Source organism: Anopheles funestus, chromosome 2RL, assembly GCF_943734845.2.
Source record: "Anopheles funestus chromosome 2RL, idAnoFuneDA-416_04, whole genome shotgun sequence".
Classification (NCBI taxonomy): Eukaryota; Metazoa; Arthropoda; class Insecta; order Diptera; family Culicidae; genus Anopheles; species Anopheles funestus.
In genome coordinates, this window is record NC_064598.1 from 44,496,436 (window position 1) to 44,511,139 (window position 14,704).

The following is a 14,704-nucleotide window of genomic DNA, read 5'->3' on the forward strand; positions in this document are numbered from 1 at the left end:
TCCAACACAACCAAAACCAACGGTTACTTCGCGTCGGACGATGGTGTGCGTTTGCACGTACCTACATCAACACTGTCAATAAGCTTTATGAGAGAGAAGGGAAGAGAGGGAAGAACAACATCGAAAGCTTCGGAAAACCAGTTTTCCACCGCTGGCACGCATACGCGGTCGTAGTTCGCCTATTTGTAAACAGGTGCGTTTCAGCATGTGTTTGTGCGTTGTCCATTGCTGCAAACGCGTTCGTTCCAACACGAACCCATTCACTCCATCACGTTCTGGCACGGTGGAACACGCAGCCACCGCTGGTTGCACGTGCGCAAAGGACGGAAGGTTAGGCTTGTTGTACCAACAACCCCGAACGGGGGGGAGGTTTTATGTGTGTGTAAGTGTGTGTGTGTGTGTGTGTTGGGAGGGGGTGAGTTTCGTCGTTTCGAAAGGCAACTCCGAAAGCGACCGTTTCGCAAAGAGATGGAAAACTGTGTGCTTTAGTAGTAGTTGATTCGTAGATTCGAAAGGACGTACCCGTTTCGTGACGGGCACGCGTCGCAGCACTGTTATCGTCATCGTGCGTTTGTCCGGTTTGCTCTTCCTTGTGAGACAACTGAAAGACATCATTTAGTGAAGGTTCGTTTCCGTGAAGATTAGTTTTCCATTTCAGCCTAGTGTACCATCCCCCACCCAATGGCAGGGGGTGTGTTAATAAGCATCTATCGAAAAACCCGTCATCAAGTAGGGAATATTTGATGGAAAGCTGTGTGTTGCGGGATTCACATCAGATTCATCACTTTCATCCGCGTAGCAGCAGAGCAAGAGAGCTTTCCGTGTGGAGTTCTCTTCTTGGCTTCATCCGTACAGCACTTTGGACGCTGTGTAGCTCTGCACGTTAGCTCCAATCACCACTACCACCAAGCAGTAGTGCCCGACATACCAAAACAAGCCCCAACGACCGACTGTGTGTGTTTGTATGCCTTTCTTAGGCGGCCGGAGAACGTCCGGAGTGCGTTCTGTGCGATGTGTTGAACAAAACGAAGAAAGAAACGCAAAAGCTCTCAAACCAGCTGGTTTTGCCTGTGGGCAGTGTGTGTTGGCGGTGTGTTGTGACTCGGACGTAAAATTACGTCGCCGGAAAAAAAGAGACACGGGAATCGATTCCACACTCCATCGTTTGGTGTGGTGTGGCGGGTGTTTTTTTTCCCCCATCAACTCATCAGTGCAGTTGACCAATGTTCATCGCAACATTGTAAGTGACACCATAAGCGAGGGAAAAACCTTGTTGCTGTTGTAAAGTGACGTAATTTAGTTAGTTGAATTCTTGGGTCCGAAATGTGTGAACACACACTGGTATTTTGCCGAGTTCATCTTCCGTGTAAATAGCGCGTGTGACGGGAAATTTTGATGCGTGTGTGTAAAAAGGTAATTTATTTGTGGTTTATTTTTCAACCCCTTCTAATGTAACGTCGGTGTTGTAATTCGGTATCTACGAAAAGCTTGGTCACCTTTTATTCCGGGCGAAATCAGAAATCTTTCGATTGCTTCCCATAAACAACAGATCTAGTAGTACATGCTCGGATACTAACGGTGGTGTGTTTGCGTAGGTAAGGTAGGTTGCGTGTATGCGTGTGTGTGTTTTGTGTTTCTGTCACATAGAAGTGCTTGTGTAGTGGTGGTGGAGATGGGTTTCTCGCTTGAACCAACTTCATGTTCGACTTCAACTTCATCCACAGTCCAGTGGCGGCGAACCGAAAGTAAGAGCAAGAGAGGGAGAGAGTGAGAGAAAAAGCCAGCAGCAAACGAAACAAGATGGATCTCTTGCAACAAGCATCAAAAAGCCTCTGTTGTGGGTTTGTGTCTGCTGCAGCATGTGCTGCTAAAAGAAAATATGCTGTTCGGTAGCGTGTTTGGCCGTTTTGGTATAGTTGCTGTCTTGCGAATATCGAACATCTGGTTTGTCGTTACGTTACGCGTTTGTGTGTTTTCGGTACGGCTACATGCTTCGGGAGGGAAAAGCGTAGTAAACCAACGAACCTTCTTTTACCTGCTGTTGTTTTGAATGGTGGAAAGGATAATGGACGCATGCTGGAACGAATCAGGCCGGATTGCGGCATTAAAGCTTCTTACGAAGATTACATGCGGCTGTCAGTGGCTGTGTTGCACACCGTGTTGGGAAATCGGTTTTTTTTTGCGATGCGTTCTGTCTGTCCGGTTGAAGTTGGTGGAAAATGCATTGGTGGGTGCTTAATTCTTGCTTCGACAGCAGCAACAATCGTTGCTTGTACAGATTTTTAGAAGTTATTTATTTACCCATTGTTGGAAAAGTTAATTCATTTATTTAAAAGGGAAATACAGAAAACATTTTTTTTGTTGTGAAAATTGCGGTATTTCACTGCAATAAAAATTGAGTATACAAGTTTGTGGAAAATTTCAAAATAGTTTTTTTTTAGATAACAGCCAGCTACAAAATGGCTGCTTCTATTTATTATTTCTTACTGTTTCTTTCACTTAAATTTGTTCGCCATGCGCCAATTCAAAATCGCCATTAGAATTGACGCAAAAGGAGAAGGCGAAGCGAGAAGAGAAAAATAAAATTGAAACAAAAACTGTAAACAATCAAATTTATTTGACGATCCATCTCGCTAGAGAGCATCATCCCCAAACGCAGCATGAAATTTTTGGCAAAACAAAAGTTTTGCACTCCACCGGGTGCTGTAGACGGTTATTGTTGTTGTTGTTGTTGTCCCACTCACAACTTCCCTCCCGCCCAGCCACCAACAAAGCCGAAGAACGATACCAAAAGAACCAAGGTTCTGCGCTGCATCAATGCTTTCATAGATAAGTTGCTAACTAGGTAGGTAAGAAGTTTATGGAAATGTACTTTCTACTTTGCTGCTTTTCCATTTTCCGGACCGGGCCTCTGCCCGGTCGAATGGGACAACAACGAGGGCTACGTACCGGTTCGGCAGAATGCGTAAAAAGAATATGCGCACGCCGGGGTACGCCGCGTGTAAGCCCGTTATAACGAAGGATGATGATGATGATGACGATGGGAGCGCTTGGGCTGTTACTGGACTGGTGTATTCGTACGTCCAGTTTTTGGGTAGGCATTTTCACCGACGAATTACATGTGACCGGAACGGAATAGGGGGAAAAAAACAAAAACCCACCAACGGCACAACGAAATCGAAGCGACAAGGACCCGCCGGGGCACTGGGCCCGGGTTTCGGAAATGTGTCAGAAAGTTGGACAGGAAAATCCCACCGCGTAGGCGAATCCCTCGTCCAATTCGCCTATTCGCCTTTTTCCCCCGAGTCTCCGGGAAATTGTTGGATACTTTTATTAAATTTATTCACATCAACCATGCTCTCGCTTTGTAGCGGCCTTGCTTGCAGCCACCCGCCCCGTATGGAATGGAATGCGAAATCCGTATGCCGCGTTGCCCCCCCGGTTTGGTTAAGCCTTGGGAGGAAATTGTATTAAGCGATGCACTGGTCGGTGAAAGCCCGGCGACGATGGTTGGATGATATCGTGAAATAAATTGACGTTTATTACGTTCGCGGAAAGCGAAAATTTGAAGTAATACATGAAAGTACTGAGAAGAAATGTACGGCAAATTAAACGGGATCGTTTTCTGCGGATTTTCGTTTTGTGAATTGCACCCGCCCCCGGTTTAATGTTGGAAAATGATGCTCAAAATCTAGGAAAACCTTTTTGGAAATTAATCGAACATTACGCCAATGTGCTCACTCGGGCTGATTGTCCAACCAGGCTGTATTTCGACCGAAATAAAGTTTCCAAACTTCTAAATCAAAAATTGATGATGATTGAATATCAGGCTCTAGTTTTCGTTCAAAAATTGACCGTTGATTACGGAACGGATGACGCGTTTGCTCATGCCGGATTAAACGCGTTGAGGATTTTACCATCCTAGTGGACAGTGGACGGTGGCAGTCATCCAAAGTGATCCCAAAACTCCTCGTTATGCGAGCAAAGACTAACCATTCCCCAAGAATGGGATAGAAAAATTGAAGTAGAGTATAATGACGATTAAAAGTTCTTCAAAAAAATAAATGGTTTCCTCCGCTAGACAGGAAACTTATTGATCGTCTTGTTGTTAGATAAAAAAAGGTGCGTAAATAAGCTTACTAAGTAAACTAAAGATTTGATATTTCGATCGATGTTTGGTTCTAATTTCAACTGGACTTAAAAGTTCTCAAAATATTGCAACTTCATTCTATTTGTGTAATTTTATGTCTGTCTTCGTCTATCCTTTGCAAATTGTCTAAATACAAACGATCAAATCCCATCCGGACTGTCCCCTAGTAGCAAGAACTGACCATCCGACTTCTTGGTAAAAATAAGTCTAGTAAGCCAGAAATGAGGTCGCTAAGCCAAGAAGAAGAAATGCAAAGTAACTTAAGTAATTTAAGTATACTATCTAAATATAAAATTACTTTAGGCATACTTAAGTATAATTAAGTATATGAAAGTTTAACATAACTGTATACTTACATTACTGTATTACTTACACTTACAAGAGATTACATTTATTTCCATTGCTAATGTTGTTTTGTAACAGATAAATTTATTCAAACCGTTTTTCAGTTCAAAGTAACATTGTTGCATTGAATTTGAATATCTTCTATTTCAATGTCCTCATTGTTCGAGACTTACTCATGTCTTTTTCTCCAATTTTTGGAGGAGTCTTCAAGAATTGATTCTCAAATACTTAGATTCTATTGTAAGAATTTTTTGAAGAACTATCAAAACATTTAAATTTAATTTAATAATTGCAAAACTTGATTCCTTAAAAATTATAATTCTACAATTCCTTGTTCTTAATCAAAAGAGCAATATTTTGACGTTTATTAAATTACACGACAGGATCAGGTATCGAGTCCCATCTGGATCGAACCACCGTACTTTTTACTAAAAAAAACTGAAACTTTATTGTTAGTTCTCACTCTTCTTATTCGATTTTATATCTTATGAACGTTTTAGTCAGTCATGCATCAATATTGCTGCAATATTGCTCCATGAGCGAATGTTAAAAATCTTGCAATTAAATGAAAGGACGATTCAGTTGAGATTTGAACTCAAACCGGACAAGTTCTGGAGTTGTGAATTATCGGCTAAACGATTTCATTATTCTCGAGAACCACGACTCTGTCGTTTAAAGTAAAATAGTTTAACAATTAATAAATAGAATAATTCAATTGTAATAATTGATCAAAATACGCTACCAAACAAATATTCTTGGATAAGGCTTTTCATTTTTTAAATTTTACTTGTCCAGTTAGTACTCTTCTACGTGTACTACTACTCCATTCGTTATCCAGTACATCAGCAATATGTTTAAAATATTTTCTAACGATGTATTCCGAACTAGAATATTGTGCTACATGTCAGTTTACTTCATGTGGATGTTATCGCTTAATTAAGTAAAGTATCTACAAAACACTGGGTCCGTGAATTCTTCCGTACCGTTCAGATAAATCCGCTTGTAAAAGCATTGGTCTGACGTTGGTATAATTCCTTTTCAGGGATTTGTTATAGCATGCTTTTGCTTTCAAATGTCGCTGCACTATATAAATCACACAACCTTGCACACGGTCTGGATCACTATCCCCGATGGAGTTCCCTTCAAAGGGCATTTTAACTCACGAAATCCGGTGGAGTCCATTGCCGGTATTTCAATCCGTGCAAAAAGCCAAAACGGAAGCGGAACCATTTATAGAAATGCTTCTCCAGCGTTCGAAGTGGACTTTGCGGCAGGGTGGTCACAATTTCCGCCATTCGTTGTATGAACTCGGCGAGTCCTTTGATGTTTTGTTGTAACCCCATCAAACCCATCTACTAAAAGATGACGTGCTATCGGTAGGTCCTTGGGGGATTATCTTTTGCCTTTTCGTTTTCAATGTTCTTTCTTAATCTCTCTCTCTCTCTTTCTCTCTCTTCCTCTCCTCACTTTGAATTAGTCAATTCGCGACCAAATTGAAACAGTGTTGCGGAAAAATTTCTCCTCGCTCCCTAAAAAAAGAGGGAAAATTCTGGGTGGCACATCGAATGCCATTTGTCGTTTGAATTTCCCGTACCAGTGAGATCGTCGTTGTTGGTTTACAGGTAGAACCAAATTTCTCGGAAGGTAAAAAGAGGCACAAGCACTCTCATCGCTTCTGTCCCGGTTCACATAGATACTTCCGTTTGGTGAAGGGGTTTTTCCTTTCTAGCGCCGGGTGTTGTTGTCTTTACCATATTACCGGCATTAGCATGAATGGAATACGTACATAAACCCGGCGCTGAAGTGCCACAGAACTGACGGTTACGGGAAACCGCACCAACCGCACACAGCGACCAGCGCCGTGCGTACGGTTATTCGTTTTCTATGTGTTTTGTGTTGGCCGTATGTCGTCAATTCTTGGGTTGTTGCGAAGGGTGAAATGTCGTTCGTGGTTTTGGGGGAGGAATTTTTCCCTGTGTGTGTTTTTTTTTGCTAGCGTAACGGTGGATATGGTTGGGGAAACCTTTGTTGAAAATGTCCTTTTCTGGGTGTTTGGTACTATTTTCAAGTTCAGCATTTTATTACTATCAAACGAATACTATGCGAGACGTAAATGGAGCTCCTTCTCGGTAGGACCAATCCGATTCAAAAGGGAAATTCGTGCCCTATCCTGCCATTCGTAATATGTGTGTATTTCCATTTCTTTCCCCCTATTTTTCTTTGTGTTTGTTCGTTTCCATTCCGTTATCTTTACCGACAGTACCGATGGATTCATCGTTGCCGGGTCACCACGAGTTTCCTTTCACATCTTGACGCGTGAAAAATGGAAAAATGCTCGTTCTCCCGCCGGGCACGAAAAGCGACGCTACCGTGTTCTGAACCACTGAAGGTGTCTTGAGAAAGGGCGTGAAAGAAAATCGACCAAACCCATTCCCATATATTTATATCCAACGCTCAATAAGGGGGAAAACGAAAACGGACCCGCGTTTTTCGGGGTGTGATAAGGAAAAGGGAAAACTTCCTCTTTTTTTTCGTCGTCCTTCGTATTCTTTCCTTGCTCCATAAACCGGCACTCAGAACCAAAAATTGCACAGAAGATGCGCACGTGTGTGTGTTTTTGGCGAAACCGCATTTTCGCTTGCGTAAGGATTCGGTTTACGCATTTTATAGCTATGGCACTGTCGGTTTCTTGGTGTTTTGGAGGTTTTTTTTTCGGTGCTACTAAAGTCAAGTGCAAACGTGTCGAGGCCAACCAGTAAAAAAAAACTCTCCCCACTCCCCCTTTGGAACAATCCTCCCCATTTCATACAGCAAAAGATGCCGTACGCTTGCAAAATGAAAAAGAAAAAGCCTTGGAGAAGCGGACCACCGATGGGACGTGAGCATGAAAATCGCGTGAAAATGATAAAAATAATATAAAAAATAATGCCAACGATAACGTCGGTAAGGAGAGAACGGGAGAAGGGAAAGGGAGAGAGAGAACCAGGATCGGGAGATATTAAATTTCCCTTCTTCTGGAGCATTATCGAACGGTGACATCAGGAAGTATGAGGTAAAGTCTAGTTCCTTTCTGTGGATGGAAAATGTTCAAAGAAATGAAAATATAACAGCAACAACAACAAAAAAACCTCCAACCCTGTGGCAGGAATGGCGCACGAGATGAACATCGAGAAAACATGGGGTCAAATGGTGAAGTGATAGAGTGATAAAGGAGCGAACGGTTCTTCTCGCTCTCGGTGAGATCCAACTTCAAGGGACAGCGTAATCTTTTGCGGGGACGTATTTTTCCTTCTACCACCTGCCCATATTGTTGGGTCGATCACTAGTTTCTATCGATTTTTCGTCCTTTGCATCAAGATAAAATAGGATGCTGGATCAATGCTTCGGGTCGCATGTTTTTTTCGGGGGTTTTGCTCACGTTTCCTGCACGAATAGTTGGCCCGACAACTTGACAAACGGTAAAGTTGTTTGCGCTTGCAACCTTGGCAACTGCTGGTTGAGCCTCCGTCCTCAATGTTATTGTTGTTGTTATTGTTCGGCGGGATAAGACATGATTACGTTAAATGTAAATTTCATTAGAATGGTTCAATAAAGATTACAAATAGATTGTAAACAAATATCTTACCAGGCTTGCAGGGTGTTGGTTGCTTGCCCTGCTGATAGCCTTTAAGAATGGATTTGAATTACTCTTAATAGTCACTTTTATCTCCTACATTAATGTTGTCACGTTTTCATTGATATAATTTATTCACTCATTTATTAATAATTAATTGTTACGGTAATTTTCGAAGTGATATAAATTATTGGTTTATAATTTTGCTGTTTATTTTGTCATGAACAAATATTAATTATCAAAGATTAATGTGAGGAAAACCAATACTCTATGGAAATATTAATGTTTATTAATAAACAATGTTAACATTTATATAACTTAATATGTACAATTTTATATTAATGAGTTATATTAAAAAGCGAAATAGCTGTGAAACAATGCTATTTATGTTATTTATTATTCTGGAAAAGAACATTGAAAAAGACATTTAAAATTTTCTGAAAACAGCTCCCTTGTTTGAAAACTGCTCGCATATTAAGCTCAAAATTGAATCATTAACTATATGTCAGTACAATTCGTTACATAACTGTACTTTTTAATACCTTTTTTTTAAATTTAAATGAATTTTTTAAGAAATTAAAAGTGAAAAAAGAATACAATACAATTATAGTTCTTTTGCTGTGTTGTATGAAGTTTTCTTATTTGTATGCACTTCATAAGATGGTTTTCCACATCCTTTGTTTGAACAATGCTTTTAAAGGATTTTGATTGGAATATTTCCTTTACATTTGTATTTTTTAATTTTTTTAGTATTTTTTAATATTTTTAAATTGTTTTCAATTTATTGCTGTATATATAATCACTCAATTTAAATATGAGTAAGTGGAAAGGAAACATTTTTTCATAAATTGTATATACAACTTAGTAAATCAAACACAATTCTTTTTCAACTTTTTCGTTTTTTAAATTTAAAACAATAATAATATTAATAATAAGTGGTCACATAGTTATGTTAAGCATAGTTTTTACGCACACATTTGTCAGTAAAAGAAAGTTTAGTAAATAAGTAAGTAAATTGATCAGTTAAAGAACGACGAGAATTTTTAGTTTCTTTTTCTAGCACAACTTTTTTTCTAATTTCCATGAGAAAAAGAGAATAAATGTTTTACAAGTTACTCATTTTCCATACGTTTATGAATTAATGATTGTTGGTAGCAAAAAATAAACAAAAGTTCTCCAAACCGTCACATGAAAAAAAAAAGAATTAACACTCAGTACATGCACCGTAAACGTAATTAATAAAATTATACCAGAACCTCTCTCGGTGTGTGTGTGCTTGTACTTGTGCTATGTGTGGTAGTATGGTTGGCTTTCCTATCTAACTCCTGTAGACACGTACGACCGCCACTGACACCGTGCACTGACCGTAAAGTAATTCAAATTTTCAACCCCCAAGAGACCAAACTAACCTCCACGCGGGTGAAGCCGGAATGGCTCGGGTCGTCCGGGGCTCCGAAGCTTCCGAGTGAGATCCGAAAATACAACACCGAAACCTCTTTCCGCTCCATTTTGAGCACGTTCTCACCCACGCCAGAAGGCAACGTACTAATAATAATTAATATTTATTTGTTCTTCATTTACCATTTCTTCAACAGTTCGTTTAGATGTGTGTGCAGCCATAAGCGGCCACCACCATCCCAAGTTGCCCTCGATTTGGGTGTGCAGTCGCGTTTCCCGGCGCCCGTAAAGGCTACACGGACCTCGGGCCGCATACAATACACAGCCCGTAGCGCGAAAGAATCTCGTTTCGCTGTGGGTTCACGCTTTTCCACGGGGCTGCGTGAATAGTTGAACGTGTGTGTACGTGTGCGCATGGTTCGATACGCAAGAAAGAATAACACCCACCCCCAGGGTCCGAAACCGAACCCCCAGAACCCCTCGGTCACTGCGTGGTGTGTTTAAACTAATGTGTTTAAAGCAAGATTGCTCCCGAGTGAGGCATTTTGCTGGATGAAGCATATATGTAGTTGAGTTGTTTGATTTTAGTTTCTTTATTTTTCATCCCCTTCCCAAAAAAAAGGCATTGAAAAGTGGTAGCGTTTTACAATTAGCTAGTTAGCAACGAATAAAAAAAAAGGTGTCGATTGGTGTGCCACCTGTGCATGAGCATGAAGTTTCGGTAGATCGATAGTGAGTGGTGGTGATCTGTTCGGTGAGAGTCAGCTGAGCAGCTGGTGAGAGAAAAGCGGTGTGCGTGCGTGCGATCGTGTGAAAAATCATTTTCCGGAGTGAAATTTTACGAGTGTGAAAGTGTGTGTGTGTGTACGTGAGTGCGAAATGTATTAAGATGAAGCATTATCCGGTGATCATTCCGGCGCACATTCGACCGGTCGCGTCGTAACCACCGGTGTCGTGCTGGTGAAGTGTGAAATAGTGCGAAGATTGTGGCGTTCGATCACGTAGCGGTAGCTGTAGCAGTAGTGACCGGTGGCAGCAAAAAAAGTAACCTACCTCCTTCCTCGGTTATCTTCCTGCCCCAAAACCCCACCTCCTCTCCCTTCTTCCTTGTATCCTCCCAGTACACATACCCTTCGCAAGGCGCCTAATCAAAAAGCTTTCCACGGTCCGGGTTTTTCTGTCACCGTTTGTTCGCGCGTTTACCCCGCGTAGGTCATGGTTTTTAGATCCGATGTGCATTCAATTAAAATTTAAATGAGCATTTGGTGATGTCATTACGTTCGGATGATAATGAACAGGATTATATTCGGGGTGTTTCTCATCCTCACGTGCCGGCCCCCATCCGCACTACGGCTCCCGCCAGGACTGGACTGGCGGTATCAGCCGCCATCGGGCTACGGTATTGCAGGACCGACGACCGGAACGGTTGGCATCGTAGCCGTACAGGCGACACCACTTGCACAAGGTTAGTATGATAAAAATCTGCCCCTCGCAGGGCCCCCATTGTACGTGGTGCCATTTTGTTCTATGTGCGTGCACGTGTGTGTGAGAATGTTGCAGCTTAAATTTCGGTGTGAAACGACTCACCAAATAGATTTATTTTAAACTCGCCGTATTCCAGCTCCAGCTGGCCAGCTGCTTACCCATTCGGTTTGATGTTGGGTAGCATAGCAACAAATTTCATTTAAAATCAATAGAGCGCACACACACACCCAAAGGGGAAGGGTGCCTGTGGTGTGCGTTAATTAGGGTGGACAGGTTTTTCTATTTGAGGTACAAATTTTCACACAACAGGATCGTTTAGTGTCTGTGGGATAGTGGCGTGGAACAGTTTGTGTTCCGCCAGGGTAAAAACAATTGTTTACAAATAATTGGGTTTTAGCATGATGGCTATGAATTATTATTCATTTTACTAATGTTAAGTGCCAGAAGTTTATGCAACTTTTAAAGTTAGTTTAAACAACCATGTATGTTGAAAATGTTTTTACGTATTTATCGATATTGTTAATTATTTTTCAAATGATACAAAATAAAGGAATGTGGAGGATCTTGCAACATGTGCTTTCGTGTGTTTTGTAACGAATTTAATGTTTGTTTAAAGAATGGAAGTACATTTGAAAAAAAAAAATATTTATTAAAATTATTAAAAAATTTCATTTTATTCGAAGCTGAAGGTCTCAGGAAAAAATATTAAAAATATCGAAACCAATATGCTGATAAATATTTATTCTAGAACCGAAAGAGTAATGCATATTACTAAAATAAAACGTTTTACAAATTTTAATGAAGATTTTAAAACTAACAGAGTTGAATTTTAAATCCCTTGTTCTTATCAGCATTATTTTGTAGGATAAGAAAAGCGCTTGATTTTAGATAAGGAGAGCTTACAACGACAGCCATTTTATCTTAAACTATAATTTTCATAATCTGGTTTGTTAAGCAATAGATCAAAATATCTTTTCTCATAATATTTTCAAGTTTTAGGTTTTTGATGTTTTTATATACCAAAACTCAAACAAAAACATTTTGCAAAAATCCCACGTAGCGTAGGTATCGAAATTTCGAACTGTTCTACACCGAGGAAGAAATATTTTTTATTATTTTTTGATAGCTCAAAATAACCAAAAAAAAATCATTTTTTTAAAGAGTGAGTAGAGAAAATTCTCCAACTTAAATAATTGCAATAATTGTTATTTTAAAAATACACCAAATATGATCTTTTCTTGGGGGTCTGATGGTTTTTTTAAATTTATTAAAGTCCTATTGTTTTGAAAGTAATTGTATTGATAAAAACAAATAATTGTTTTTATTTCAATGTTATTTATGATCACGTTGTACTAAATTAGTAAATAATGTACAAACAAAAATCAGGTTTAAAAATATCTAAAACAAAAACTTAAAAACAAATGTATTTTCATATCGTGCCCTAAAGTAAAGGCATTTTAGTACAAAATTTTCCTCTTTCAACTCAGAATTCCTGTTATTAGTACTTACACTGTTGAATGCAACAATTTCACTATTGATAAGCCCTGCTTCATTATGGATGACGGTGGAAGAATTCCACAATCGATAACGTAAACTTTCTACGTATCCTTCACATTCGTACATAATCAGCAGCAAAGCATAATGTAAACATAAACTCATAAAACCTGATCCCCCCCATCGATGCACTCCAACTACAAATATGAATGGCGTACATGCATTGTTACCGTGTTGGGGATTAGATATTTAATATCCCCAGTTCCCGGATGCAGCATTGCGTCCGGTTGTTTCAATCAATAATCCACCAGGAAACGGTGCTGATCTAGCATCCGTTTATAGATGGAAATTGGTAACCTTTTGCGGTTGGGCGTACTGGGATGCTTGTGCGAATGATTTTATAAGAACTAATGTTTGTTTTCACATAAATGTTTACCAAAAACGCTGTGTACTTTAAACTTTCAACCGAAAAAACGATATGCTTTTGTCTGCAGATTAGCTATCTTGGGTGGGAAAAAAGCTTTCACAATCCGTATGCTTTTAAAGTTTCAATTCGAAAAATTTCTATTGCACTTGATCGATCGCTACCCTTTCGACACTCGAGATTTATAACCACATCAGCATAGACCACTTGCGCTTGCTCATTTTACGTCCGCTCGCAAGAGGAGTTAAAATTTGTAAACAAAAACAATGATGAAAACAGGGCAACTTGCAATGTACGCATCAGTTTCAAGTGCACGAAAGTGTACTTGTCGTTGGTGGTGATGTATGGAGAAGGTGTATGCACTAGTGATGGGTAAATTATAAATTTTGCCGGAATTGGATCGGTCCGACTCCGCCGCCAGCTGGAGTTGGAGTCTGGATGACTCCGGCAGAAGTGAGCCGGACGGGTGGATCGACTCCTGCAAATTTTATAATTAACCCATCACTAATTGGTCTCCATCGGACTCATCTGGACCCATCCGGACTCATCCGGACTCAACCGGAATCGATCGGACCTATTCGGATTCGATCGAACTCGGAGTGGGCCGTACTCGATCGGACTCGCCGAACTCAATTTTGGTTGTTAGTTGGAGTCGGAATCAATTTTTCATACGTGGAGTCCGGATTGCACATCACTAGTATGTACGCTATGGACATTCAATTTGCCCGCTAATAGCATTTGGCCAAACACTCTGGCGCAATGGGTGGTGTCCAATGTTTTATAAGCATTTTAATTGAAAGGATCGTCAACAGCCGAAGGATTTCCAATAGTTCAAGAAGTCATCCATATTGAATGCATTACCTAATTTTACACCCAACTTTTACCGTCCAAACATGCTGAGATACAGCATTAAATTAATATTTATTTCCAACTAACCAGGTTTGAGGGTTAGAACGTTCGAGCATTGAATTACCCACCGGGTGTGGGGTCTTCCAGAGATCAAATGCAGCGACCGTGCATGATGCAATTTTCACATCGAACAGTGCACAGGATGCGTGGTCGAACTGATTGAATTAAGCCAGGATAGCCAGTGACCTGATTTTAATAGCAAAACCGCACACCCACACACACACAGGAACCATTCGTCCGTGCTCTCGTGTGTCCTTTCAGGGGTTCAGGCTCCACATGAGCCAACTGATTGATTTTAATGAATCAGACTTTTTTATTTCGTGTCATGCTTCTTCCTTCTCACCGTTGGTACAAGTATTTGCGCTTGTTGCATACATTCCCAGTCCGTTGCGATGTTCGTTCGCTTTGAGCTATTGTTGGCGATGTCTGAAGCTTTTGTTCAGACGTTTAAAGTTGAAACGAAATGGTTTAATGCATGGTTGTACCGTGTACGAGCCGGCAATCGACACGTGATACTCGGTACGTGGTAAAAAGGGTTTTGTTTTGGCAAATCGGGGTTCGCATTCCATGAATTCATTCGACCCAACACGTCCCGATAATGTTTGATGTTTACGGTTTCTCAATTAACCGCTTTCTGCTGATGGGAAATATGGGAAATAATGATCTATTTTGCGAAATACTAATCAGGGTTATTGAATGTGTCGTTTCTGAGAAACCGTTTTGTAAGCTGACAAGCTGTGATTAAGCTTTTGCTTTATTCCGAACAGCGGGACAACATAACATTTATCCACATTGTCAGCTGTTGGGGTGTCTATTTGCACATAATTTCAATGAATAGTAATTGCTTATTTGCTTAAAACAAAATACCAAAATCGCCATGTTTTGA

At 40.3% G+C, this 14,704-nt stretch overlaps 1 protein-coding gene across 4 annotated transcripts in view; it reads left to right on the top strand.

Moving 5' to 3' along the window:
- The first annotated feature begins 263 nt into the window (after positions 1–263).
- LOC125760454 (uncharacterized) overlaps positions 264–14,704 on the top strand; it is a 168,189-nt gene continuing 153,748 nt past the window's right edge. The window contains exons 1-2 of one of the 4 annotated variants that reach the window (XM_049420596.1): positions 264–330; positions 10,129–10,971. In XM_049420596.1, coding sequence (XP_049276553.1) covers positions 10,791–10,971 — 181 coding nt within the window. In that variant the 5' untranslated portion in view covers positions 264–330; positions 10,129–10,790. The other 3 variants (XM_049420593.1, XM_049420595.1, XM_049420594.1) reach the window with 3 other exon arrangements.